At 35.4% G+C, this 26952-nt stretch overlaps 3 protein-coding genes across 3 annotated transcripts; 1 reads left to right on the top strand and 2 right to left on the bottom strand.

Annotated features, from left to right (window-relative positions):
• On the top strand, nt 1–6408 carry LOC130655575 (NACHT domain- and WD repeat-containing protein 1-like). Its single transcript, XM_057458341.1, has 5 exons — nt 1–202; nt 279–481; nt 842–973; nt 1135–1351; nt 1847–6408. Exons 1-5 carry the CDS (start codon nt 112–114, stop codon nt 6097–6099), a joined length of 4896 nt encoding a protein of 1631 aa, XP_057314324.1. The 5' UTR covers nt 1–111; the 3' UTR covers nt 6100–6408.
• Nucleotides 6409–6553: 145 nt separating this feature from the next.
• Nucleotides 6554–14793, bottom strand: LOC130655578 (gamma-aminobutyric acid receptor subunit pi-like). The gene is made up of 8 exons (XM_057458345.1): nt 13596–14793; nt 13449–13522; nt 12758–12834; nt 8278–8495; nt 8029–8111; nt 7800–7952; nt 7091–7443; nt 6554–7013 (listed from the first exon to the last, which is right to left on the bottom strand). Exons 1-8 carry the CDS (start codon nt 13637–13639, stop codon nt 6702–6704), a joined length of 1314 nt encoding a protein of 437 aa, XP_057314328.1. The 5' UTR covers nt 13640–14793; the 3' UTR covers nt 6554–6701.
• Nucleotides 14794–14929: 136 nt separating this feature from the next.
• On the bottom strand, nt 14930–20398 carry LOC130655576 (importin-13-like). Its single transcript, XM_057458342.1, has 2 exons — nt 18901–20398; nt 14930–18026 (listed from the first exon to the last, which is right to left on the bottom strand). The coding sequence occupies exons 1-2, from the start codon at nt 20210–20212 to the stop codon at nt 16555–16557; spliced, it is 2784 nt and encodes a 927-aa protein (XP_057314325.1). The 5' UTR covers nt 20213–20398; the 3' UTR covers nt 14930–16554.
• Nucleotides 20399–26952: the final 6554 nt, after the last annotated feature.

The following is a 26952-nucleotide window of genomic DNA, read 5'->3' on the forward strand; positions in this document are numbered from 1 at the left end:
ATTAGTCAAGCTTTACAAGTATTATGTGAGAAAAAATGTAGCAAGGTGGAAAACACATCAAGTAGGTCACAATACCATCACAATGATTCTAATTAAATAACCACAGACACAATGGAGAAGGGTGTTTTAGAGGGTAATTTGTCAGACTTGCGTAATGAAGATTCGAATATTGTTCGAATTTTCACATGTACTGCATTAGCAGGTAAGGTGAAAAGAATGCGTCTTCCAGAATAACTACAACTTCTATCTAGCCTTCATGTTAAAATTTTATTTTAAAGATATGTTGCCCGAAAGAAATTACCTGATGAAAAACACTTATCCACAACTGCGAGATGTATGTTCAGAGTTGGGATTGGAGTTTGAAGTAGTGGACCTGACATGGAGTGCTAGTGAGGAAACCTGCGTTGATAATGAAATTACTGAGTTATCTTGGAAAGAAATTTCAAACTGTCAACGGCTGTCGCATGGGCCAAATTTCATTGTAAGTCATGCTGTTTATAGTTGATATACTTGGGGTATAACAACATATTTATCCTTCGGAAACTTCAAACCAAGCTATTAAAATGTTTGGACGCTGCAGCTTAGTGGTTATATAGGCGAGTGAATGTTAACGAAGTCCCGGGTCAACCCAAGCCATGTTAGGGAAATTGAGAGGGTTGTGCACTGTGTCAGTCATTGGATGGTGCAGGGAGTTGTCTGGCAGAGCGCGGAACCTAATTCTGTCTACGTGGCTCGAAATAAGCATTAAATACTCTAAGACTCCCCATCGAAGCCATGGTTCCTCCTGAAAATAATAAGACAGGGTAGATTCCTCGAAATCAGTATCCTATTTATATTTTAGACTCTTTTAGGAGATAAGCATGGTTGGCGTTATCTCCCATCAACCATTGCGGAGGAAGAATTTGAAATATTGGTAAAGATCTTAAAAGAAGAAGGGAAAGATGTAACTTTGCTACAAACATGGTTTGAGAAGGTCATTTTTTTATTCCACTTCAGTGCACTTTATAATTCTTTTTTATTGTTGTTACAAATATCTTTTACCTATTTCGCTGGAACTATCAGAAAGCACAGCGCCGTTGAAAAGCAAATAATCCTGTGGACAAGGTTGATTTTTTTATTTGTTTTTGATTTCAGGACAATAATATTATTCCACCTACGTATGTTTTGCAGCCTACTAGCATATCATCGTTCAACTATATGGACAACCAAACCACTTCAAAGCAGAGTGACATACGAAAAAGATGGTTGGATAAATTTGAAGAAATATCACAAATTTTGCGAGATGCAGTTCAAAAAGCTGTAGGGAAAGAAGTCTTACCAGCTCACACTTGCGATAAATATCTAATGTCAGGTATGTTAAAAACATTTGAGGTTCAAAAAAGCAACATTTTGTTTTTATATTAGCTAGATATAACTTGCTTTGGCTTTTGTGAAAAGAAATTTAAATTTCAATCGGACCATAGAAGCCTAGGCGGTGGGGCGGACCATAGTTCTCTCAAAAGAAAATTATCAGTCACGGGCTGCATATGTACCCAGGAATACAATTTTTTTTTTGGTACGTCAGTCCCAATCATGGTGGGGCCTCATATACTCACCCTCGTTCCTAGCGATTTTTTAGAGAAGACAGCAAAAATTCCTGGAAACGAGAGTATCATATAATAATAAATTTTAAACTCTCTTGATTTGGTCCCCAAAACCTGAGCGCCTGCTACAGCTTTGAAGACAAAGTTTCGTTATCTAGGACAAAGAGTGTCACCTATGTGCGATAAGATGTTTGTTGATCTTGTACGGCTTGCCAGCACAACACTTTTTTTTTACTAAATGACATATTTAAATTTTTTCACAGTGACTGAACATGAGATACAAAAAGGACTATTCAACTCGCTGGATCCAATAAAGCAGTGTTCTTGCTTTGTTCGTGTTTTGCAAGACGTTCCACAAGCCGTAGACGACGTAACTATTAAGTTATACTTTGATAACATCGATGATAAGACTGCTTCGGTGGAGAAACAAAGACACGACAACTTAAAGTTTGAAATGATCCCGAAAGTTCTAGACAAGATTACACTCGAAAATTTCGAAGTGAAATGGAAAAGTGGTGGAATGGATCCAACTTTTAGTGAACATAAAAAGTATCTTCAGCAACTTGGAACAAGTGTACAATCTATTTTGTTGAATCAGATTCATGAATATTCTGATAAGCGTTTACAAGATGGCGCTGTTAACCGAAATAAATTAATAACCGAAGTTTTACATCACAGCTCGTTTTGCTTCAAGATGTGCAAGTCTTTTTATGGAAGAGAAAAATTATTAGATAATTTAAAATTCGCGCTTGGATCCAAAATAAAAATTGCTGAGCAAGACGTCTTCGTCCTTTATGGCGCGTGTGGTTCAGGAAAAACGTCGGTGAGCGCCATGCTGGTAAAACATGCAAGAGAGTGGTTTAACGACCCAAACATGGTGGTCATCTCGCGCTTTCTAGGAACGTCACAACAAAGTAGTAACATCAATGAATTAATTTCTAGCTTGTGTGACCATATAAGTGAACTGTACAATCTCGAAAAACCAAGCTCTGATATCTTAAATGACGTAAACATGATGATGCGATACTTCCATTATCTTTTGCAACAAATAAAATCTCCACGTCTTCTCATTGTGTTGGACTCGATTGACCAACTATCTGCAAAAAACAATGCATATTCATTAACATGGCTACCAGAAAACCTTAATGAGAACGTTTCAATTGTCGTATCGGCCCTCTCTGATTGTGCAAATATTCTCGATATTCTCAAGACACGTTACACATTTCCTGATAATTTTTTACCAATCGAGGCACTGAATGAAGCAGACATTTCCACCATATTAGATAACCTGTTTGCAGAGCGCAAGAGAAGGTTAACAGCGGACCAACAGAATTATCTATTTGAGTGTTGTACGGCATGTCCGAATCCTCTATACGTGAGACTTGTGTTCGATAAAGCTTCTAAATGGAAATCTTTTGACTCGATTACTTCAATTTCCCTCCCAACAACAACAAATTCAGCGATATCATCGCTATTTCAGGAGACTGAAGCAAAGTTTGGAGAAGTTGAAGTGTCCCATGCTTTAGGATACATCACTGCTTCGAAAAACGGTTTAACAGAGAATGAACTTGAAGACATTTTGTCATTAGATAATACAGTGTTAAATTCTGTTTACGCCGAACATTCTCCGCCAACCGAAGAGTTCATTCGCTTCCCGTCTTTGTTTTGGAAGCTGATTCGCTATCATTTAGAAAGTCATCTTGTAGAAAAAAATTCCGATGGGTGCACGGTACTTAAGTGGTCTCATCGCCGACTCAGGGAGGCTGCGGTGGATAGATACTTATCCGACGAAACGAAGACGAAACATTTGTATAATATTCTGTCGGACTTTTTTCTAGGAAAATATTCCAATGCAAGTGGCAAGACTGTTTGTTTAAAACAAAGTCAGAAAGTTTTGAAAGATGTTGACCGATTAGTAAAAACACAACCGTTGACTTTTCAAAAAGGTTTATATAACTTTAGAAAGTTAAACGAGATGCCGTCAGCAATGATAAAGAGTGGAAGACAAAGGGAGTTGTTTAAATACGTGTTTTTCAATTTCCAATGGATTGAATGCACGATAAAAGCCTTGTCAGTCAGACATCTTGTAAACGACATGATTTGTTACCTCGAATTGAATGACGACCGAGAAGTAAAAGTGGTACACGACGCGTTCTTACTAAGGTTAAATCATATTGAGAAAGAAAAAGATCAGGTAGCAAGTCAATTACTGGGTACATTAATAGGATTTGAGGAAAAAGGAATGGAGAATGTGAAGAAGTTACTTTTTGCCTGCAGACGTCACATCCATGATCTTAATAAGGCTGCGTTGTTGCTGAGATCTGCATGTATGATCCCACCAGGGGGAACACTGCGAACAACACTACATGGACATCAGGGAAATGTAGAAAAGGTGATCTTTTTGACCGATATAGACAATATTGTTTGCTCGTGTAAGGGAAAAGATCGCTTCATTTACGTGCACTTTTGGTCCATAAGTGCAGCTTGTAACCTAAAGGTTTTAAAATTTCCTTGTAATAGGTATGCAGATTTAGTATGGAAGAAAGGATGGGAATATCTCCTCATAATAGCTGATCAAATCAGTTACGTTGACATTCGTAGTCGATCTGTCACACACTCTGTGAAGAATCCAAACGCACCAATATCATGCTTAAAAGAGAAACAAGATGGACAGCTGGTAGCGTTGGCTCATACAAACGGTCACGTGCGTATCCTGGCCGTCAAAATGCGCAAAGTAATTGCAGAATGCGAAGACTTAAAAGATATATGCTCTATGGAGTTCCTTTCAAATTCGACTGAAGTAGCAATTGCTTCAGATAATTTAGCTACTTTAGCCTTGCTAAATTATAGTAACCATCAAGTGCGACATTTCGAGGCTCCGCAAAACAAAACAAAAATGGCATCCATGTTGCTGTCAATGGCAAACGATAGTGTCTTGGTCTCCACCTCAGATAATATAATAAACGTTTGGGATGTTATCAATTTGTCATTCTCATATAGCCTTGAAGATCATCAAGATAAAATACTTAGCGTAGAAAAGGTAAATGAGGACGTGTTTGCTTCGGGTTCAAAGGACAACACCATTAAGATCTGGTCCGTTGGTCATCAAACTTTACTTAAAAACATGACAGGGCATGAAAACGCTGTAAGCTGTTTAAAATTTTGCTCAACATCTAAAAGATTGTTCAGCGGCTCGAGAGATGAGTACGTAAAAATTTGGAATCTGGAAACATCATTGTGTGAACATACCCTAATTGGTCACTGTTCTTGGATATCGTCTGTTGATGTATCACACGATGGAAGCATCGTTGCTTCTGGATCTTCTGACGGCAAAGTTAAAATATGGAATACTAAGGTTGGGAAGGAGCAAATAAAACAACCAAAGTTTGTTCACCATCAAAAACTTTGTAATGGGGCAGTGATTTCAAATAACGGTTGTTATGCAGCGACTATAAGTGGTAAAGAAAAATTGATCGTGTGGAATGAGTCTAAAACAATTGCATTGCGAGAGATAGAAAGTGATCCTGCTTGTGTAGCTTTTTCGAACCAAAATTCGAGATTGGTCATCGGGACTGGAGAAGGATTTGTTAATGTATACGATATAACAGATAAAGCTTTCAATCTTTGCTTTTCGCATAAATCTCACTATAAATCCGTAGTCGGTGTGACTCTCCTTGATAAAACGAAAACTGTCGTTTCTGTGGGCGAAGATGGAAATGTAACACTCTGCGATCTTCATTTTCAAGAAGAACTCCAAAGGCTTGAATGCCATAGCTCTGATATATCTTCTTTTTGCCTCTGTCAGGAAACTGGTCTATTAGCTACTGGTGGAGGCGACAATGTCGTTACAGTGTGTCGCATTTACAACGAAGAAATCGTCATAAAAATGAAATTAAAAGGACATGAAAAAATGATTTCTTGTGTGACCACGTCTGCCTGTAATAACTACCTGTTATCAGGAGACGGAACTGGTTTCATATTTATTTGGAAGCTCTCAGATGGAGAAAATATTTTAAAACTTAGAAGCGGACACGATTCTGTCACGCAAATAATCTCTTTACAAGACAACGAATTTATATCTGCAAGCCTAGACACTCTCCGTCAGTTAAAAAAGTGGGATGTTTCGTCGGAAGAAGCAGTTATAGAGTACGAAGGTCATGCAAACGCAGTACTGTGTGTTAAATGCACGGAAGACAACAAGTACATGCTCTCCTGTTCACGTGATGGAACTATCAAGCTTTGGGATATTGCAAGTGGAGATTTGTTAGACTCGATTGATTTCCACTCTCCGATTAAACACCTCGATATCTCGAGTTTGTGCGAAGATTATTTTTACAAACTTGTTGCAGTTACGAAAACAGGTAGTGTTGCTTTCATGCGCTTGCTGTTACCCGAGGAAGAACAATCGAGTCGGATGAATGGAACATTGATTTTGATGAACAAACATAATTTGCTCGATAACACAGACAACTTAATACCAGTTCGAACTAAAAAATGTTGCTGCGCAATTATATAGATTGGATATTAAAAGAGGAAAATATCCAATACAGGAAACAATCACTCTTTAATCATTTTTACGATAATTTTTCAAAACGCTAGACACACGACATAAACATTTGACGATACTCTTTCATAACGTACATGAAATTACATTGAAAATTACAATGAAAATACATTGAATTGAACTATACGCCTTAATCTTCTAGATTATACTTTGTAAATACGAAAATGTAAATATAGACACAAAAATCTAAGGTGTTATTGCCAAGTGTCCTTCGTTTCGCCGAGCGCTTATTTCCATAACTTTTTCGCGCGAAATTAATTTGGTGTTGTTACAACTAATAATGAAATTATTTAGCAAGGTATATTTTTACACGTTGTACGTTCAACTACAGTCCTAAGGCGTGGTCACCCAAAAACTCGGTGAGTATATGCTGAACTAAAACACACAAAGAAAATTCAAATATATATACATAAATAAGTGCACAAGTTTATTGCATAAACAAATTTTTTTACAGTTTAAATTAAAAAAAAAAATCTTGCATTTTTTTTGTCTCAATATTATCGATTGTATCACGAATATGAACGTTTCGTGTCGGCGTAAGTTAGTTAAGCTTTTTATGTCCAAACAACTTCGGTGAAATTGTCGAGGTTTGTGAATTTTCTGGAGTAGTTCACACTCACAAGAACGGCGTAGATCAAATTGAAAATAAGAAAACAAAGCGGGAAGACAATTTTACTGACTTTATCGAGTATGTGGAACGTTTCTTGATGTTTTGCATGCTTATATCGTAAATAATCCATCGATAATTTGGATAACAGGGTGTCAAATTGTTTAGACGTATCTTCGACTTCAGGAAGAAATTCCATTTGTATGTCTCCGTTTTCGACGGTGTCTTCATAATCTATCACGTCGCTATTTGGATCGTCCTAAATAAATGTTACCAAAAATGGATATGACAGGCTACACGAAGTAAATGCAATCAGTAATAATAAGCTCAACATACCTGTCGCACACGATACCAATCCATTAAACGATACTTCAGATCGATAGATTGCGCAACTGAGTATTCGATTAACACCATTAAAACAAAAATAAAACAAACTTGTGAGTAGATATCGAAAAAATTTATTTCCTTCCCAGCTGGCACGTCACGTTTGAAAATACTAATTCGAACTTGCACGAAGGTGAGAACAGTAGTTATACCAATGCTTGTACGTGCAGGAACCGATCGGTAATCGATCCAAAACGATAACCAAGATAGAATCACGATTAGTACAACCGGCAAGTATAGTCGCACAAGATAGAATTTTGTTGGTCTTTGAAAAATTAATCTTGCAACGAGCTGATCATGTGTACCTTGGCAAAAAATAAATAAATTAAGATACCAGAAAAACCGATATTAAAAAGCTTTAACTTGCATGTGTAATTATTAGAGAAGTGTTCTGCGACACCAACGGAGGTGGGAGGTGGAGTAAAGTGGGGGAGGGCTTGCGGGGTGGAGTAGGGTAGGGGGGCTATATCCCATTTTTTTCCTGAATAATACGTGAGAAAATGACTAAAATATCCCACATAGAGTATTCATCTCCCTCCCCTCCCCTTCCCCCACTTTCAAAATGCTGTCGCTCAGCGCAAGGGTGGTTAATGTTTTACTTCCAACATATTCAAAACGGCGGGTAAAAGCCTTCATAAGATGAGAGTGGACTACTTCATACCTGATCCATTACCGTCGTAATGATACTCTTCCTTGTAAACGCGGTAAGCTTTAAAAATGAATTCCTCCATATCTGGGTCTTTCACAACTCGGAACGATTTGCTTTCGTCTTTGTCCATCCAGGATAAAGTCAGAAAATTGTTTGAAAAAGCATCTTTAAGAAAAAGAACACGCCTTTTAGTCAGTAGTAAGTCAACTGTTTAATTACAAACACTGTGTTAAAACCTTACAGCTTTCTAAGCGAAGCTCGCATTCTTGTTGGTCGAATGGAAATGTAGCGAAGTCCATTTTGCAATAATTAACCAAAGAGCATCTAAAAATAGGAGATTCGTTATCGTCTCTGAATAAAGAGGTTTAAAAAGAATCCATGCTTTGATGCACAACAAGCGCGTCTTGGAACACAAGGACACACTACAAATAAGACAGGAACAATAGAAAATGACTTCCGCAAACGCTCTATTGCATTCTTTTTCACATACCTTTGCGACGTTACGACTGTACCGTTACCGTAGATTTGAATTAATTTATTACTCTTTAAAACTTGTGTAGGCAAGGATGCTTTTTCCGTTAGAGCTCTTGTATCCGGTCGCCAAAATAGTTCGATCACGTCGCCACTCAGGGTGAGAGGCTCTCCATCATCATGTTTAAGGCGGTGGTCTTCCCACGATTGTTGAATGATCAAGTCACTGCTGTAGTGCTGAAAAATTTAGGGGTTAAAAAAATGTTTATCTGGGTTAAAAAAGACTTCGTTCCCAGCCTCGTTCCCACGGCATATTAAACCTTTTTGACGTTTGGACGGCGCCCTGGGAGCTAGGTTGTTGAAATACCTTATTACTTAAAAGCGTTATCAAGAGGTTTTTCGTTAGCCTTGTTGCCAGAGTATTTAGCCTATTTGATTAATTCAATTAGCCGCAGCGTATACAAACTTTAAGCATAAAGATCGTTTTTCGTCTTATTTACTTGTGAATTTACTGCCGGAAACTTGGTTTAAATAAACATTTAGATTTAAGTGAGTGTAGGGAATTCAATTATGTCTAATAACTAAGTAAACCAAACTTTTAGAGTTTTTTACATCGGGATGGAACCTAAAAAATAATCCCAATGTAACAAACCCCTGAAAGTCCTGGGGGCGAGGTCGGTGAAATTAAATCAAACAAGATCCTCGCCTCCATATTTTATCAGTGGTATATGATGAATTGGTTAAAGTGTTGGCTTCGTAAAACGGAGGTGGTGATTCGCTCCACTGCGCCAACATATTCAGCACGTGAACCGTTACCAAAGGTCGATCCAAGCCATGTGACGAAAATTGGGTGGGAAATGGCAGCATATCTAGGCGACGTATTCTGAACACAGCATTGTTTGTAATTTTTTTTATACAACTGTGGTTTTAAACCTTAGTCGAATATTCGGTATCCGAAAGTAAAGAAAACTCATAGTGGTCCTTATCGTTTTTTTTTTACATCCCTCCGAGATATCACACATAAAGAAATTGTCCAATAAAGATATCAGCTAAACCGCAGCACGTGTTTAAATGTGTAGGAGGGACCAAGAAAACAAGAAAAAGATCTCTCTTATCATGTTGACCATTTAAAAAATGTTTTAAACTATTTACAGATAAACCAGGCTTCTATCTGTGTGTTATTAAGATCCAACCCAGTTTCTTTTACAGAACAGTCGCACGCACGAGATGCAACTGGTCCTGAGCACGAGGTTGGTATGTAATATATCTAGAGTAAATTCGTGTGTTGGGTAATACTTGATTGACCAGCGAAGTAGTTGTTTATCCATTTTTTTAATATATTGTCATGTGGAAGTGATTGAAGTACAGTAAACTTTAAATTACTGGCGTACTTTGATTGGTTGCTTTTCACTGACCTTGTTATCGCTATTAATTACGTTCTCCTCCGTTGAGTTTAATCGGGAGTTTGCTTTAAGCACTAATTTAAGGAATGGATACACTTGGAAGGAGCGTCGAACAAAACATGTTAGTTGTCAACCCAGAGCAGTGAAATCAGTTAACAAATCTTATTGTTTATTGCTCATGAATAAAACATGTTTAGATTTAATAATATGGAGTAGAATATATATTTTTAACAAAAGTAATAAGACAAATTAAAGATGGAATGTGAAAAAGATGTTGTATGCTCGACACAGGATTGTCAGTTTCACAAACTCACAAGTACATACATCGCCTTGCCTCTCATCGCTGCTGGTGTCATCTCGAACGCCGTGTGTATCTTTATATGGAAGAAACTGATGCGATCTGCGAGAAAAAGAAATGTGACGTGTGGAATCTACCTGATTACAATCGGAGTAACAGACATTGGAATGCTGACGTCTTTCTTTTTTGTTGACTCGATCACCCATATCGTAAAAAACATTCACAGCTATAATTCCTATAATATTTTTTACTGCTACATCTTCTACCCTGCGTTTATGTTTTTTACGTTTTTAAGCTTTTGGTTAATCGCAGGTGTAGATACGTGTCGTTTAACAATGGTTTTGTTTCCTTTCAAAATGAGACAATCATCGTCACGTGTAACCAACACAGCTATTGTCGCCATTATTATTTATTGCTTCGGTGTAAACGTACCAAACTTTTTATCCTTCAAACATATCATAGACGTTCAAGGAGTTGCCTGTATCCGCGAGACACATCTGTACAAACGAGATTCCTTTTTTCGGTACCGGTTTTATTTCCAATGTATATTTCTCACCGTTTTTCCATGGTCAGTTATAGTACTTGTAAATAGCATTATGCTTGTGAAAAGGTATACAGTGGCTGAATACGTACCTAAAATACGACGACGAGGAGAGGAGATGGGACGGTTATTATTCGTTATCTCAATCTGGTTTGTGTGTGTTATTTTTTGGCAGTGCGTTGCACAATGCTTTTACTTACAAGGACGACCTGGGGACACAACATGGAGTTCAGTAAATTCCTCCTTCGCTTTTGCAAAGTTAGGAATGATTTTAAATTCGTCAATGAAATTTTTTATTTACACAGTAGCCAGCCCAACGTTTAGAACCTCAGCATTAAGTTTGATACAAAATAAAAAATCAACATACAAAAACAAGCAGTTGAGTATGGTGATGAAGAAGAATTTTAAGAAAAAATCTCGTCGAAGTAAAAGTTTGAACGCCGTTGTTCCGCTACCATCTTTAAACATTAATCCCGCTGATGGAAGATCGCCAAATCTATCGTTACATCGAGAGTTTAAACAATACAGAGATCCTAATGCAATCAGAATTACATTTTAAGGGATTCGAAATTTTTTTTTAAAGTTTTCCAATAAATCCACTGAATATCATTTAACAACAATGCTTCAAGTTGAAAGACCTGGGGAGAGTGGTTGAAAACAAGCACGAAAAGACTTCTGCATGAAGATACAGCCGGCGAGTAAACAACACGAAAGAGAAAATCAACCAATCATGAACACATCCGCAATATTTAAAAATAGCTTCGCAAATTATGGCAATGTTTACAAATATTGCTACTTTAATTAAAAACAGCAATTTCATTCAGAATAAAATCGATGGTTCCAGTGAAAACTGCTGTATAATATATTCCTGTTGTTGATATTTTCGTCTGTAAGTTTCCTCAAAAAAGAAAAAAGCTTAGCGAGTCATTATTTTATTTATACTACATAAAACTTATTTCCGTTTGTGATTTTTCTATTACGTCATAAAATTATAGTTACAAGAAAACTACAATAGAAGCATAATCGTCCATGATTGATGTCTGTGCAACAACTTAAGCTTTTCTTATCATCGTTGTCACCACGACAAAGCTTTCACAAATGGATTTTAGACTATATTACGCCGAATCAAATTGGTCAGGAATTCTTCAATCAGGAAGATACACTTTCGCCTATAGTAGGACCTTTTGAAGAAACTTTTGAAGTAATTTTTTTAATAACAACCCCTTCTTATTTCAACCTCAGTTGCTAAGGTCAAAATTTCAATTTCAGTCACCTAGTTGCTATGAAGTTACTAATCGTAACATTCCAGTTTAGGATTTTAGCTTACACTACTTTTACACTTTTACACTTTAATATTGTTATTGTTTTTACTATACTATTACTCTTATTCTCTTAAAGAATTGATGGTAGGTTGTTTGTTAGATTATCCAGGTTAAAGCCTTAGATTTTTACTTGGCTGGGCAAGTTGCTTAGGTTTTGACCCATATTTTAACCTCAGCACTTAGCAACTTTAATGCTTCCAAAAAAAACCGTGTAATCTGGGCTTTAATTTTTTTGTCAATAACTACGCCGTGCCATCAGAATAACATAGACATAAAAGAGCCCTGGGGAAGAAGTCGAAAAAATATAATATCTAAAATATTTATGACGTTCAATAATTTTAAATTAAAAATAAATTAAAAAAACCCTAACAAAATTACTTTAAAATTTTGAAGTAATTTTTTTTTAAATCATGCAATTAAATCGAGGCAAAATACAAATCGAGGCAAAATACAAAACAAGGCAAAACACAAATCGAGGCAAAACACAAATGAAGGTAAAATACAAAACGAAGCAAAGGATAACAAATAGGGACAGGGATTACATAATGGAGCTAAAGGAATTACAAAACGGGGCATGGATACAACAACGTGGCCGTAAATGTATCTATAAAAGCTCCTAATTTTTGTTGTTGTTGTTGTGGTTGTAGGAAACATTAATATTGCGCTAATGATAAAAGCACAATTAATTATCGCCATTAAGAAACATGATTGCTTCCTTCTCAACCAGGTCAACCTCCTGTGCTTTTTGAGAACACCGAAAGAAAACTACTAGAATTCGTCCTATTACCATGTCTGCCAAAATATAATGCTGAATCATTCTTGCCTCCAGAGCTCTTTCAGAAATAACTTCAAGGTTTACAGCACAGAGCTCTGGGGACGAAAGTGATGGTGAATAAATCATGCTGATAGATAGTTTTCAAGAATGATAAACTTACATTAAATAGTCTTTCCTTTGTAGTGGATTTCATTCCAAGAATATTTAGCCTTAACTTGACATGGACTGGTACATTAGCTAAAGAATACAATAAAAAAAAGTTCAGTTTAGTTCTATTACACGCGCGGTTATTTGACAACAAGATTTTTGTTATAATCCAAAACACAATGTTTATTAGACATTCAGTTTATAGTTTACATTATATCAAAAATAAAGACACTGCGGGACTATAACCATCTGCGAAATAAAGCGAGACAAGGTACAGAAATTCGACGCCACAAGCAATTTTGTAGGATATTTGTATACCAGGCTGACACAATTTGAACTAGTGAAAGATTCACTTGTTCATGTCACATCGGACTTTTACTTTGTTTACGATCTTAGCTTGTTTATTAGATTAAATCCAAACTCTTAAATTGTGCAAATTGTTGCTGACGCCAGTATGGGTATTTTTATCAATTTTCTGGGCCTCTGTGGGCTCTGACGTGTGAACTTTTCGAACGGCAGTCTTGTTTAAAGTACAACTTGCACATTTTTAATCCTGCTTACCTAACCTATGCATCTGCCGGCTGCGGAGAACTTGCGACTTGATGCTTTTCGCCAGCTTCGTAAAATAGCGGTAAAAGCGTCGTTGTCTCGATATTTTTGCAGGTGGTTGTAGCTCACACAAAATACAGAGAAACATTTATTACCTGTTAATTGTGGTAGAATTTTGTTGTCATAATCCTCTAATAATCTCTCCATAATTTCCTCCTTCAAGGTACAGCTAAAATGAAAAATAAACAGATGGAAATAGAAATAAAAAATGAAATAAAAATGGCGAAAGAATAGCAAATTACCTTGTTGGTACAGACACGAATGCAATAAAAACTAGAAACTTCATCGTGAGGAGTTTAAAGCTCCACGAGAATTGTTGACAAAGTTTTTTATGAAGATTTCGACAAACTTGTCAGAGGATATGTTTTATTAATTAATACGAAGTACAATTCAGTAAACTAACTGATTTAAATTTAGTATTCATAAATATAAATATCTTTCAATTATTTGCTGTCTCTAATATATCAGATGAATCTGTGGCTATTCCAATTATTTTTATTCTATACGGTTTTTTAAAAGAGCATAATTTATATGAACGTTAAGCCTGAGATTTTGACAAAAAATAAGTTAAGAAAAATGTTAAGAAGGTATTCAGCCTGAATTCCTTCATAGAATATAAGAGCAGAACAATACCATTCTAAAAAGTGAGCATAGAATAGAGACAATAATAAGACAACTTCAAATCCCGAAGAAATCGACCAGCCTGACAATATATTTCCCTATTTTTCGGAAAAACACAAATATAAAATTTTACGCTGAAAAAGTAAGCGAATGGAAGACGACTTTACAAGGATTTGCAAGCATTTATAATAATTTTAAATTTTGTGGTTTCAGTCAACTTTATCTCTCGAAGAAGTTTGCGATAGTGAAACAAATTCCCAATAACCAAAATTATTTCTGCGAAATTATTTATTTTGTTATGAAATTAATTCCAACTCCATCCCCAGTGCTCTTTTTCTTTTTCTGACAATGTCGTACGGCGAGAAGAAATAGTTAACTTTTTTTTGATTTTTAGAAGAAATTGAGCCCTTATTTATTTAAAGTTGGCTTTACATAGTAAAAAAAATACGTGTTTACTTATATAAGCATAACGCTTACAAGAATATTTACACTCAGATAAGGGAATTTTTTAAGCTTATGTTAAGCCTTGGTGAATCCTTCTGATGTTTTTTTTTTATTTTATTGGTATTTTAACGATGCATAGGCCATTAAAACTTAATTAATACCACTATGTTGTCTAAACTTGGCCCTGTGTAATTACACCCTTAGTTTGGTGGCTGTTCTATTAAAGCTAAAAAAGACCTTTTTTTCCCTCCAACAAGCATAACGTAAGCATAAATGTTTATTAAATCAAAAATGTCATTTTTTAGCTTCGTTTATATCACGCGGACACATCTGTGTGCTCTGATTGGATAGCAGATTGACGTACAACATTCCGCGCGAACCAGACCGCTTTTGACGGAATTTTGATGCGCAAAAATCCACCCAGTGAAAAAGGTTTTGCTCGAAATGTCGATTTTCTTAGAATCGTGTACCTGAAACCAAACACTACAATTCTTACTAAAAACGTGTGTCATACGCATTATCATAAGTTCACTTAGAAGTTGAGAAACAAAACACAGAAATAATTTTACACTACAACAATAATTAAAAGTGCATAACACAATATACAACACTGACATAAAAATAAATTTAAAGAAACATGCTTTTTTCCATAATTAACACGAGGCTAAAATCTGTCAAAAAAACGGAGCAGATGGCAAACAATACCAAGCCTGAAATCAATTACTAGAACTAAAAAATGATACGGATGATAAAAATTTTCCTTGCTTCAAAAAACTTCCGCGAGTGAGAAAACGCTGTAAAGATTGACAAAACGCAACCATGTTCCAAGTTAATGATATAATAGCAAAAATTACCATTCAAACGTAAAAATTAAGAGCACAATTTTTACGTATGAAGAAATGTTACGTCTTTCTCGCAAGATTAAATCTTAGCGAAAAAGGCGTAAAGAATACATTTTCGCGAAAAAAACATAAATTCGCTAAAGGCTAAAATTTGTGCTCCTAAGCTAAGTATACACTAAAAATCGACAAGATAGATAATTTTTTAGCGATGATTATTCGCGACAACGCAAATTTCCTCAGTGGATATTTAGCTTTAAAGTAAATAAAGGCGAAAGTCCACCTCGATTACATGTGCTTAGCGCTTTGTGGTCGTGCGTCTAAGTGGCAGAATATCCACTGTATACAGAAATGCGTGCACAAATTGAAAATAGCGGCAATTAAAGCAAATTCATTGGTCGAAATCATGAACTTACGTCATTATACATTGCAGCGCTCGTATGTGCAAAAGCGCTCTTAAACATTGCGCAATATTAGGCACTATATTGCGGGTGCCTCGAACGGAAAAACATCCTTCAACAGATTGAAGTGGACTTTCAGCTTAAAATTCAAATTTCGCAGTGTATAAGGTATTTATAGAAAAAATTAAAAACAGAGGAAATACATTTTTTTAGACAAAATTAAAATTTTGTATGAGTTACCATTAGGTTTTAAGAACCTATCCACTTTAAGATGCATCCCGTCATTCCTCTAATATAATGAGTCTTATAATTAGTGCGAATGGCCTTTTTCTCGAAATTTCTTTATTTTCTTTCCTGTAATTCTTAGTGCTACACTTTTTTTCACTAATTATAGTGCGAACCAGATAATTTAGGGGACATGTTTTCGTCATTTTCTTTTTCTTTTTAAGATAAATTGTCCTTGTTTACAAACTTAATTCTAAAAAAGGATCCCTGCCGAATATTGTTTTTTGACATCGAATCAAAGTTTACTTTATAAAATGGCAGCTGTAACAGAAGTAAAAAAAGTACAACGAAAAACGAAAATCGATGAATAAAAGAGTAATATAAAAAGAAATAAAATAAAAAAAACAAAATATAAAAAATCTCAAAAAAATGTTATTTTTTTCTTGTTTTTCAGTGCGAAAAAGGTCAAATTTTCGTTTTATTTTTAGTGCGAAATTAAATTTTAGAAAATGTGGGAGTATGTTAACTAAGTTATGTGTTCTTATAAAATAAACGTGTTCAGTTTCAAGATTCTCTCTAAAATATCGTTCTGACGCTGTAAATGCACAAAATAAATCCAGTGAAATAACTCCTTCTTGGGTAAACCACCATATACCATATAGTAACCCACTTTACTGTGCGTATGACATACCGTGTAACCCACGACAGACCAAAGCAAAATCCCTGACCATATCTTTTATTCGTCTCTTATTTTTTTTCTCACGTAAAATTGCTTTTTGAAAATGTTCCTTTTGTAATTTCGTAGGATTTAGAGTTGGGAAATCGTCTTTGTTGAGGAGTTCGTTGAGCCACACAGCCAGCAAAGTAATGAAATTCTTATTCAACGACAACAATATATCTGCGAAATGATCCGTCGTATGCCTGGGAGAAACACCCCCGATGCACAAAAGAGACTGAATAACAATGTCTCGCCCAACTGCCTCGATTACTATTTTCCCGCCATCATATGAACTGGAAAAATTTATGTACGTCATAATAAAATTGCAAGTACTTTTAATAGTCGGCGTCTCCTGGAAAGTTAGCAAAATTAAAGCACTTTTAATAATAGCCAACTGTTTCTCGTGGTCATGATAAATAAATTCAGGCACTGATTTAATTGTTCTCGTGGCGAGCTCCATGAAACTCTGCATGCAATCTGGATGACTTTTACCCTCACCGCTCTCCACCATGCTTACGCACGAAGACGATAAAAGCGAAAATAAGTTCCTAACTCTCTCCGTATAATCTTTCTCCGCACCAAACATCCCGATCAGTACTGAAGCGGCATCTAATACACAACCAAAAGGTTGAGTCATGAAGAAATCTGCTATCACTTCTAACGTCACAGAAACGTGCGCACCTAATTTTTCTCGCGTAACTTCCAAAGCTTTTGTTATACAACTAGTTGCAGCGTCTGCTACTTCTTCGAAACCACACCACGCCTTTAAAAAACGAAAGAGAGGAATTAGTTGGCCATACAGAGCTGCGACTGGGTGCACAATTTGTTCTTCAAACGGATCCAGTGCTCGAAACAAACCATAAAAACAATTCAAATAATGCACAATTTTCTTCTTAGATTTAAGAGTAACGCTATTTTGCAGTAAGACATGTTTAAACCATTGAAATAGTGGAGCTATAAGAACATTCAAATTTTCTTCTATTTTGGATGGATGAAGAGCTGATATGACATAACCTCCGATCTCAAATAGTCGTACCACAACTTTTAGTGGGGTACTTTGATTATGAAGTTCTTTATGACAAGTTTGCAGAACTTCCATAATGGCCCCTTCATTGAAGAGCAAGGCGCATTCATGACACAGATCTTTCAGTGAGATGCTACATGATACAGAAGTGTCAGAATTTCTTATTCCTTCTAACAAAAATGGTAAAACATGCACAATCTGATTTGGATGACTGTTCAACCATTCTGATAAGCCTCCTAAGAAAAGCACTAAAGAATCTAAAATTTTAGGATGCTTTGGGATTTTTTGAAGGAGAGGCAGGATGGTGGGTAGATACACAGATTCTTCACTGTCTATTGATTCTGTGGCACCACGAAGAAGATGGAAAACAGCTTCATACTGTTGCCACTGAGATGAAGAGTCTAAAAACAAAATCAGAACACACTAAACCAATGTAATTTTTGCAAATTGGTCATCAACTTTGCAACATAAAATATTAAAAGAAAAGAAGTTTCTTCTAAGATGCAAAGTGTGAATTTCCATTTATGTATTCATTTATTTATTCCCTCATGCAGCCCATCCTCCCAGTTGCACAACAATTTTATATTTGCTCACAACATAATATTTATACCACGCTCATACTCAAACAAAGTGGTTGGATTCAAACGAAAACGTAATGTAGTTTGAAAACAGAAATGCTTTATTCGTTCTCTGTTTGCACTTGTATGTACCAAAAGGTAATAATTTTTAAATTGTAAAATATCGAAGTTATTCAGATTTATTATCAGTTTACATTAGAACATTTATACAGTTTTAAGCAATTATTACAGATTTAAACAAATCCGGAAAAACTTTTTCAGAACCTTTTTCCGTTTTTATGCTGAATCTGTATCAAATTGCAAAATCTAGTGTAAACACAATCCATATACATTTCTATTTTTAGTAACTCGACGTAATGAATCTGGATGAATTTGCTTAAGTGTAAATGCAGTATTAAAACACAATCATAGAAAGAGCCTGTGGAGGGTAAGCAAAATGACGAAGTGACAAATTCTAATAAAAAGCACACAGAAATTAACTTCGAAATTTACATTCCCAAGTAAGGATTCCAGCCATAGTCCCCAGCCCTCAATAAGGGAAAATTTGAAATTATCCAACCTAACAGTTAGAATTGGGTGTCCCACTATGAATATGATATGATTTAAGTTTAACAGTCTCCCAACATTAATATATTTTTAATGCAACACATGTATCAAGCAGACAATTAAAAAATGTATATTAAACAAAGTAACAAACCTGATAACAAGAAGATAATCTTCTGTGAGAAATACATCAAACATTTCTCTTTTAAAAGCATGCATACATACAGCATTGTATCTTGAATATCAATTCGATAACAACGAAGCATCTCTTTTTCATCTGATGTGAACTTCCTGTAAATGTCTTCACCAGGGTATTGACATTTCACAAAAAATACATCCAACAGCATCAGATATGCATCACAAAATTGCTCATGATATTTTGAAATTTCATCCAGTGAAAAAATGTCATCATATAGTGTATACCAAAAGTTAAATGTTAACTCACTGCACCTTTCATCAACAGGGTAGTTACCTTTCATTGAAGTAAACTTAAGAATGCCTTTAACTAGGTTAAACATTGCCAACTGTTTTTCACTGTCTGTAGTTTTTAAAAACAAACGACAGTGCGTTTCACCAAGACTGCTATATAATAAACAAAGATTGTTAATCAAGTCATGATTTTCATTGGAAATCGTCTCGTTTACCAATACTTCTAAAGAAAGCACTTGCTGCAATACTTTAAAAATGGTTTCATCCAGAGAATAACTAGTGGGTGACGAGATCAACTCATGTAACACTTCACATACCCTGTCAGAAATTTCTTCAACAGAAATGTTTGAAAATAATACCGGCATCAAATCAGATGCATCAACAATTGAAACACCAAATTCAACCCAACTTAACAAACATGACAGTGTATCATTTTGGTATTGCCTGTCGCTTTGATTAGGGCTAGGCTGCTCTAACACATTTTTACATAAGGAAAGTATCAGAGAAATAAATTCATTCATAAGTTTCCGAGCCTTAATTTTCTGATTTGAATTTAAATTTAACATCTTAAATTCAGTGGGCAAAGTATTCAATAATTCCAAAACAACAAATTTCGCGTCAAGTCCAACAGATTTAAAATAATTTTCAATGCTTTGAACGCATTGAAGGAGTGTAAAGCCTTCATCTGCCACTTGCATTATGAAGGCTGAATATGAAGAACAAAGTTTTGAAAGGACAATCTTGGAACCATTGCAGAATATTGCTAACAATTCTTGAAATTTTGTCTTTAACTTTGATAGCTCCTCATGATTAACGTCGTTTAAGTTGTGGGAAATTTTAAAATGTAGAATAATAGCACCATAGTATTGCACTTCCACAGATTTTTGACTGTCTAAAAGTAACCATAACACTTGCCATCCTTCGGGAGATTTCTGCAATTGTAAGAGCCACTGGTGGGAAGCATTACGTTCTTCAGAGATTTCAGAATGATAAAACGTTTGTATTGCACGTTCGAGAGTCTCCTGTAATTGACTCATTGTTTAGTCATATCTGAAAAAAAAAATATTCGTTGTGCATTAGAAAAAAAATGTTAAAACAAGTAATTAATTATAATCATGATTAAAAGGCTTTGTATTTTTAGCTGTGTGTGTAGACCTAAGTTGGAAGTCTCTATTTTGGCAAGATCCAATAAAAAGGAAGCCAACAAAGCTAAGCATAAACCCACCAATAACTGCTCTCTTTTTTAAAAAAAATATTTGATTTCTGACATTTAGTTTCTGTTCAGTCTGAGGTATTCTTATTTTTTCACTTGTTCAGCTTTACATTCATCCTATTTTGTTCTTATATTTTGAGCTTCTTTAGTTCATTTTAGAGTACAGTATACACATTTTGCTTTGCATAACAAGTTTCTCAAAATCACAACAACTGATTCTGCCTTGAAAGATGTATTTTTTGTATGCTTTTGTGTGTGTTTTTATGACTTTCATGAAATAATAATATTATTTTATTATTATTTCGGAAAGAGATCAGCAAATTTTCAGCCTTATCTCAGTCTTATTTTTCGGATTTATGTCAGACCAAAAAAATACAGCAGATAGATAGATAGATAGATGTGCATATTTTACATGGCTAACCTAACTAATATATACCCTGGATATACCCTGTCTATTATTTCCAGGAGGGGTCATGGCTTAGATGGAGAGTCCTAGAGTATTTAATGCTCATTTTGAGCTACGCAAACCCAATTAGGGCCTGCACTCTACTAGACAACTCCCGGCAACATCCAACGGCCCACACATGGAGCCATCTCCCCAATTTCCCTCACATGGCTTGGGTTAACCCGAGGCTATGGTAACATTCACTCGCCCCTGTTAAATCGCCATCAAAAGGATTTGAACCCCGGTCTCCCACACAGAGTCAAGAGCTATAGCCATTAATCTATGGCGCCACACAAGCACAAGAAAAAATACAGAAAAAACAATTAATAGCAGTAATTTGTTGTCCCAGGCAAGTTGAGTATGGAGGTCAACCCTAAATGGCCAAAAGGGTGCCATTGTAATGACTCAAATATGTGGTGTTATAGACATTTGAGTCCTAAAAAAAGGGTTGGTAGGTTGGCAAACAAAAACTTAAAAACAAAAACATTGTTTATTCTGTAAAAAGAATATTAATCTCAGATAAATTGTCCATATTGTTAGCATAAAATTTTGTAACACCTGTTGGAAAGTGGTAAATTTAGGCCAAAATGTTCTAAAAATTATTATTTAGATGAATGTTTCCCACAATATTTATGGATTAAGTTAATAAAACATCTTATTTATGGTCTATTAAGGTAAAATATCTGAAATAAAATAACTCAATTTTATTGCTGTCCAAAATTGTCCAAAGGGTTATTTTGGGAGTCCAAAATTTCTGCTAAAAATATATATGGAGAATTTATGTGAGATTAATATTCTTTTTACAGGATATAAAGGGTCTGCAAACAATGTTGAGTGGTGCGATACTGTTTTTTGGCCCTGGGAAAGAATTTACTTGCTCTGATCTAAAAATCTTGGGAAAAAATATGCCCGACCAACTGACCGACTCATTTTTGCAGAGTCTTTAGGACATGAACAAACATATTTTGATGGTGGCCTAAAACAGGCATGCACGGTGAAAGGGTTTTTAAGACTTGGAAGAGGGTCAAATAAGCCGCAAACGCCTCCATTTATAAGGGTGAGTTCGGGCAACTTTTTGAATAAAATTGGCAGTTGTCCTCCAAAACTGCCCGCACTTTCCGAAATCGCCAAACTAGCCCAGAGCATTCCTGAAATGCAATTTCTTGTAACATACCATGCAGCGACAGTTGGAAGTAGGCACTTGAAGAGAAAGGAGTTTTTAAAATTTATATATAAGTTATTTCTCTAGTAAATATTATCAAAAACCATCAAAAACAGTGCTTCAAGAACTTCGCTACCATAATAAGTTTATTTTAATTTTTATAGTTTTTTAGATCATTGGTGGTAAATCTTTGATTGTTTTTCTTTTTTTTCGGCATTGTTCGGGCCTATGCAGGTTTTTTTTGGCGAATACTTAATTTTTTTTCAAAACGCCAAACTCGCCCAAAAAACGCCCGCACTTTTTACAGCGTATGCAGCTTATTGGCACCCATCGTAGACTTGGTGAACTAACATGTATATATAATTGATGACACTGATTTATTAGTTTCACAGAAAAGTATTTCTCAGAATGGAAGTACTTTGAAACCCACCCTTCCCTTCTTCGCAGAAAAAGTTTGCAAAGTGTCGCAGCAAGTTTATTGTTGGCTGACCTTAGGGAAATATTGAAATTATCCACCCATCTCCGTTAGCATTGAGTGTCTACATTATGTAGTGCACAATTATACATACATAGCGTCAAGTCGTATAAATATCGCCAGGCTGGTAAGTTCGCCAGCTTCAAACTTTTCTGAACCACAACTCCTTAACAAACCAAACTTCATATCTGGAGATTTTGTTGTGACCTGTGACAGTACGGCGACCCTGTAAGGTATTTTTGACTCTGTATATATTCCGACATGAAGCGGAACAGGCCAATTCTGCTAACTGTGCATTTTTACTACTTTTGAGAAGTTGCGCGACGATAAGTTCGCCAGGGATGTTTTTTTATTGTGAGGCCTTATATTTCACCTAAAAAGTGTTTATATTTTTAACATATTTTAGTCTGCTTTACTGCCATTCAAAACATTCTTATTGATAGCTATCATTATTTAATCAGCTCCTGAAGTAATGAGAATTTTCGTGCGAAAATTACTAAAATTTCAGATTTTTTATGGTTACTACAAAGCCTTTTCCACTCTAGTTTTAAAAACTGACAGTACAGGTGGCAGTAGAGTTGACGATGCAGTTGGCGGTACAGTTGACGAAGGCTTAAAAGTAGATGGCATTAAACGTTTTAAATTTATGGCCAGTGGGTTGAACGGGTATATGCCACATGACCGAAATGATGAAAGGATGCGAGCGTAGCTAAAGGTTTCCTCGTACGCCAGCTTAAAAACAGCAGAAAATTCAGTTTTGAAAATCGTAACATTTCTCGTGACGCCCAACCTTGCAATCTGAATCTTGTCAGCAATTCTACTGAAATATGTCTTGAGTGGACCTGAAGCACATGATTTGTGTGAGGGGGGAGGCAATACAAGATACAGTACTGTGAAAAGGTTTGTTAACATCGTGTTCGTGTAACGAGCGTGGTGCACACGAACCACGATAAAATCGTGGTCTTCGTGTATAACAAATATTCAAACATTCTATCGTGGCCACCACGCTAATATAATTATCTCCACGAAGGATCGTGTGTCCCACGATCTTTTTCGCGAGCTCCACGATTTATATAGATTTAATTTTTTTTCTTTTCAAAAGCGTCGGTAATTTGTTTTATTGAGTTTAACGAACGGACGCAATTAAATGTTTTGTACGAAATGTTATTTTGTAAAGAAAAGTTAAATTTGTCTGACCATAATTTAATTTCAGTTTTTAAAACTTTAATAACGCCCGTCTCAAACACATCTCATTGTTTTGCCGATATTTTTTTGCCAAAAGAACTCTGTTCAAGAAAACGTTGAACCGAAAATATATGCAAAATATTTAACAGTCATTAAATTAAAGTAGATTTTAAAAGCGTATTTGGTCATCGAGTTTTTCTTTCTTTTATGTCTTATCTATTTTGCCGATATATCTTTCTCTAATTTTGTCGGCGTCTTTAAAAGTCAGCTGAGCAATTAGTTTCTCTTTGAAAAAAAAAGTTAAATATGGATGCTCTGTTTGGCGAAACCATTTATACAATTTACAAATCAAGACATGGTGCTTCCAATATATTTCAGACAGCGAATAATAAATCTTAAACAAAAAAGAATGACCTATTATTCAATAACAGAAGCTACGTAAACTTTTTATCAACGTAAAATTAGACACATTATTTCTTAATAAAAATTTGTTTATAAGAACATGCTCAGCCTAAAATCCCGCGCAATATGAGTCTAAAATTTATGAAAGAAATATTATTTTCAAACATTTTTTTAATGATCAAAAGGTCATTTTTGTCTATTTTATTTGTACAGAAAATGCTTCGAAACTTCACATCATTAATAATTAATTATTCAATAACAGAAGCCACGTGGACTTTTTATGAACGTAAAACCTGATGCAGGTATTTTGTTGTTATAAAAAAATAGTTCATAAGAACGTGATCAGCAGTTCAATGCGACTTTATTTCTGAATCTATTATTTTACTTTTTACGAACAGATTTTTAATAGTATAATTTTAACAATCTATTTAAAAATTTTAATATTTTGGAAGAAAACAAATAAGGAAATTTAAGGCTGAGAAAGGGTTACGAAAAAACTCTTATAAAAAACTTTAAAAAAATCAACTCGCTCCCTGGCGTGGAAAAAGAAAGTGTAAAAAAAATACTAACCTCGCTCTTTTAAAAAAAATGTATAATAACCAGAAATCGCCAGATAATATTAGACCTGTTTCACCAAGTAATAAAGCGTTAGCGACAGTAAGGCATATATGTTTAAAAACCGTAAGAACAAGTATCTTGACTTTCATATTTTTTGAAGCGCAACCATGGGAAAAGAAGTGGATATTCTGCGTAAAAACTTCCGTATTGTTATAAGAACGTATAGTCGTATAAATTTTTTTTCATTTGACCTTAAAATTTAAATTCATGAAATAAAGTCGCTTGATTGTATATACCATGCTTGTGACGATGAGTAACACTAAAATGAAACAACCTTTATAACATTTATTTAGAACAGAGATGCGTTTTTTAAAAAAAAATAGAAATAAATTTGTGAAAGAATTATTTAAAATTTTACAGTTTTATTTAATACCCTATGGACGGCGCTTGATTCACGAAGGATTAAAATCTTTTATATAGCTAGCCTTATAACAACGAATTAAAACAAAAAAATGTTAATTTATTTTTTTGCCGTCGGTTTTTAATTTAATTGATAAACTAATACGGTCTTTGTTGTTTTACAATAGAAGTTATCTATCGTGGAAGCCACGATGTAATATTTAATTTTCGTTCGTGTAGTCCACGAAACATGATCGTGAGGTCCACGATTTTTAAAAAAATACGTATCGTGGGCTATCGTGGTTCGTGCGTAACATGAAATAAACACGAACCACGATGTTAACAAACCTTTTCACAGTACTGTAACTTGGTTCTCCCTAGCAGCATCTATTAAATTGAGGTCAGGAGAACAGGTCTTCGTCCATATATCCATTGTCGGATTTGCCATATAGAGCATCAGTGGGGCCATTGGCAGAGTAGTTTCCGCTTGGAAAAGACTTCTCATAAATAATTACAGGTGGAACCATCAGTCCGCCTGGAGAAACACAGCAATTAACAGTGACGTGTTCCCGCAACCCTTTACCTTGCGAATACGCATGTTTCTGGCTTCGATCAATGACAACCTTTCCCTTCCTCAACTCTAAATTCATCCCCGATTCATCTACATTAAATATTGTTCCAGGCTTGTCCATTAAATTCTCACTTTTCAAAAGGTTTCCCAAAGTCAAAAAGTGTCTGTTTATAACAACAGGATTTGCCATCCTCACCCTTCCTCTGTCCAGCAAATCTGGTTTTCTGACATGTATTTGATGTACGCCACCAAGCTTTTTTCCTCATCTGCCGTTAGCTCAGTTTGCCGTCCTGATTTTAAAGGATGGACTTTGTCCGATAACGTTTTTCGTGGGATATCAAAAACTCTTGACGCCTCAGAAATTGACATGCCGTCATCTAACACTGCACTCACAGCATTCACCATCTCTTCTTCAGACCATTTCATATACTTTGGAGCCATGTCTAAAAATTGGCAGACAATAATATACAAATACAAATTTTTAAAAAAATAATAATTTAGTAAAAAAAATTATACCACACCAATATTGTACTTCTTTTTTCTCTTTCGTAGACACGTCCGCATAAGTTTTATAGAAGAACAAAAAGAAGACAGAAGAACAAATTTGCCGCGAAATAGATTTTCGAATATTCTACTTACCGAAATCGTTCGATTATATATATATAAACCATCTTATTGGTCAATCTCGCTTGGTCAATTACAATCACGCGTGGTACTTTAAAGTTCGCCACCCACAAAAAATTGCTAATAATGATTTAAATACACCATGGAGCTCACGAGAACATGAAATAAGTCTATTATTTATGGAATATGTCGATTTTTAGTCAGAATTTACATAAAAACGATATGGCGAACTTACACGTCATATGGCGAACTTATAAGTCAGAGGTTAGCGTTGTACTTTATAAAATGGGCGGAGGGCGGTTTAGGCGGGGAGTAAAAATAAGACTTAATTGGCGCACGATGAATTTTGCTTTCGATTCAAACAAGAACCGGAGCCGTAATGATGAGGCATGGATTACTATGGTAGGTTTTCTGAAATTCTGGCGAACTTATACGACTTGACGCTACACTCTCGTCTGACTTACACAGAAGTAGGTAAGTTGGATACATGAAAAGTTGAATTAAAGTCTGGGGAAATATGGTGGCTGAACTGGAGTAGGCTTAGCTGGGTAGCTAGCTAGCTTATACAGCACCAATCAGTGTAACGGAGTACTCTAACGGCAACGGACAAAATTTAACCCAAATTGCGTGTATCCGCACGGCACGCAGATTTTATTTTTCTCCATTTTCTATTAATTGTCCTGTCAAACAAACTGTAAAAAAAGGAAGAAAGGAAAAATATCACGCCAACAGCCACGGTTGCC

This window comes from Hydractinia symbiolongicarpus, chromosome 8, assembly GCF_029227915.1.
Source record: "Hydractinia symbiolongicarpus strain clone_291-10 chromosome 8, HSymV2.1, whole genome shotgun sequence".
In the NCBI taxonomy this organism is placed as follows: domain Eukaryota; kingdom Metazoa; phylum Cnidaria; class Hydrozoa; order Anthoathecata; family Hydractiniidae; genus Hydractinia; species Hydractinia symbiolongicarpus.

Bases quoted from the DNA above. Each gene is read 5' to 3' on its own strand.
- LOC130655578 (XM_057458345.1), bottom strand. From the start codon at position 13,639: ATGAAGTTTCTAGTTTTTATTGCATTCGTGTCTGTACCAACAAG. The intron at 12,835-13,448 runs GTAATAAATGTT...TGTATTCTTTAG, and splicing joins AATTCTACCACAATTAACAG to CTAATGTACCAGTCCATGTC. The intron at 7,014-7,090 runs GTATGTTGAGCT...ACATTTATTTAG, and splicing joins ATTGGTATCGTGTGCGACAG to GACGATCCAAATAGCGACGT.
- LOC130655575 (XM_057458341.1), top strand. From the start codon at position 112: ATGGAGAAGGGTGTTTTAGAGGGTAATTTGTCAGACTTGCGTAATGAA. The intron at 482-841 runs GTAAGTCATGCT...TTTATATTTTAG, and splicing joins CGCATGGGCCAAATTTCATT to ACTCTTTTAGGAGATAAGCA. The intron at 1,352-1,846 runs GTATGTTAAAAA...ATTTTTTCACAG, and splicing joins CGATAAATATCTAATGTCAG to TGACTGAACATGAGATACAA.
- LOC130655576 (XM_057458342.1), bottom strand. From the start codon at position 20,212: ATGAGTCAATTACAGGAGACTCTCGAACGTGCAATACAAACGTTTTAT. The intron at 18,027-18,900 runs GTTTGTTACTTT...TTTTGTTTTTAG, and splicing joins GATTATCTTCTTGTTATCAG to ACTCTTCATCTCAGTGGCAA.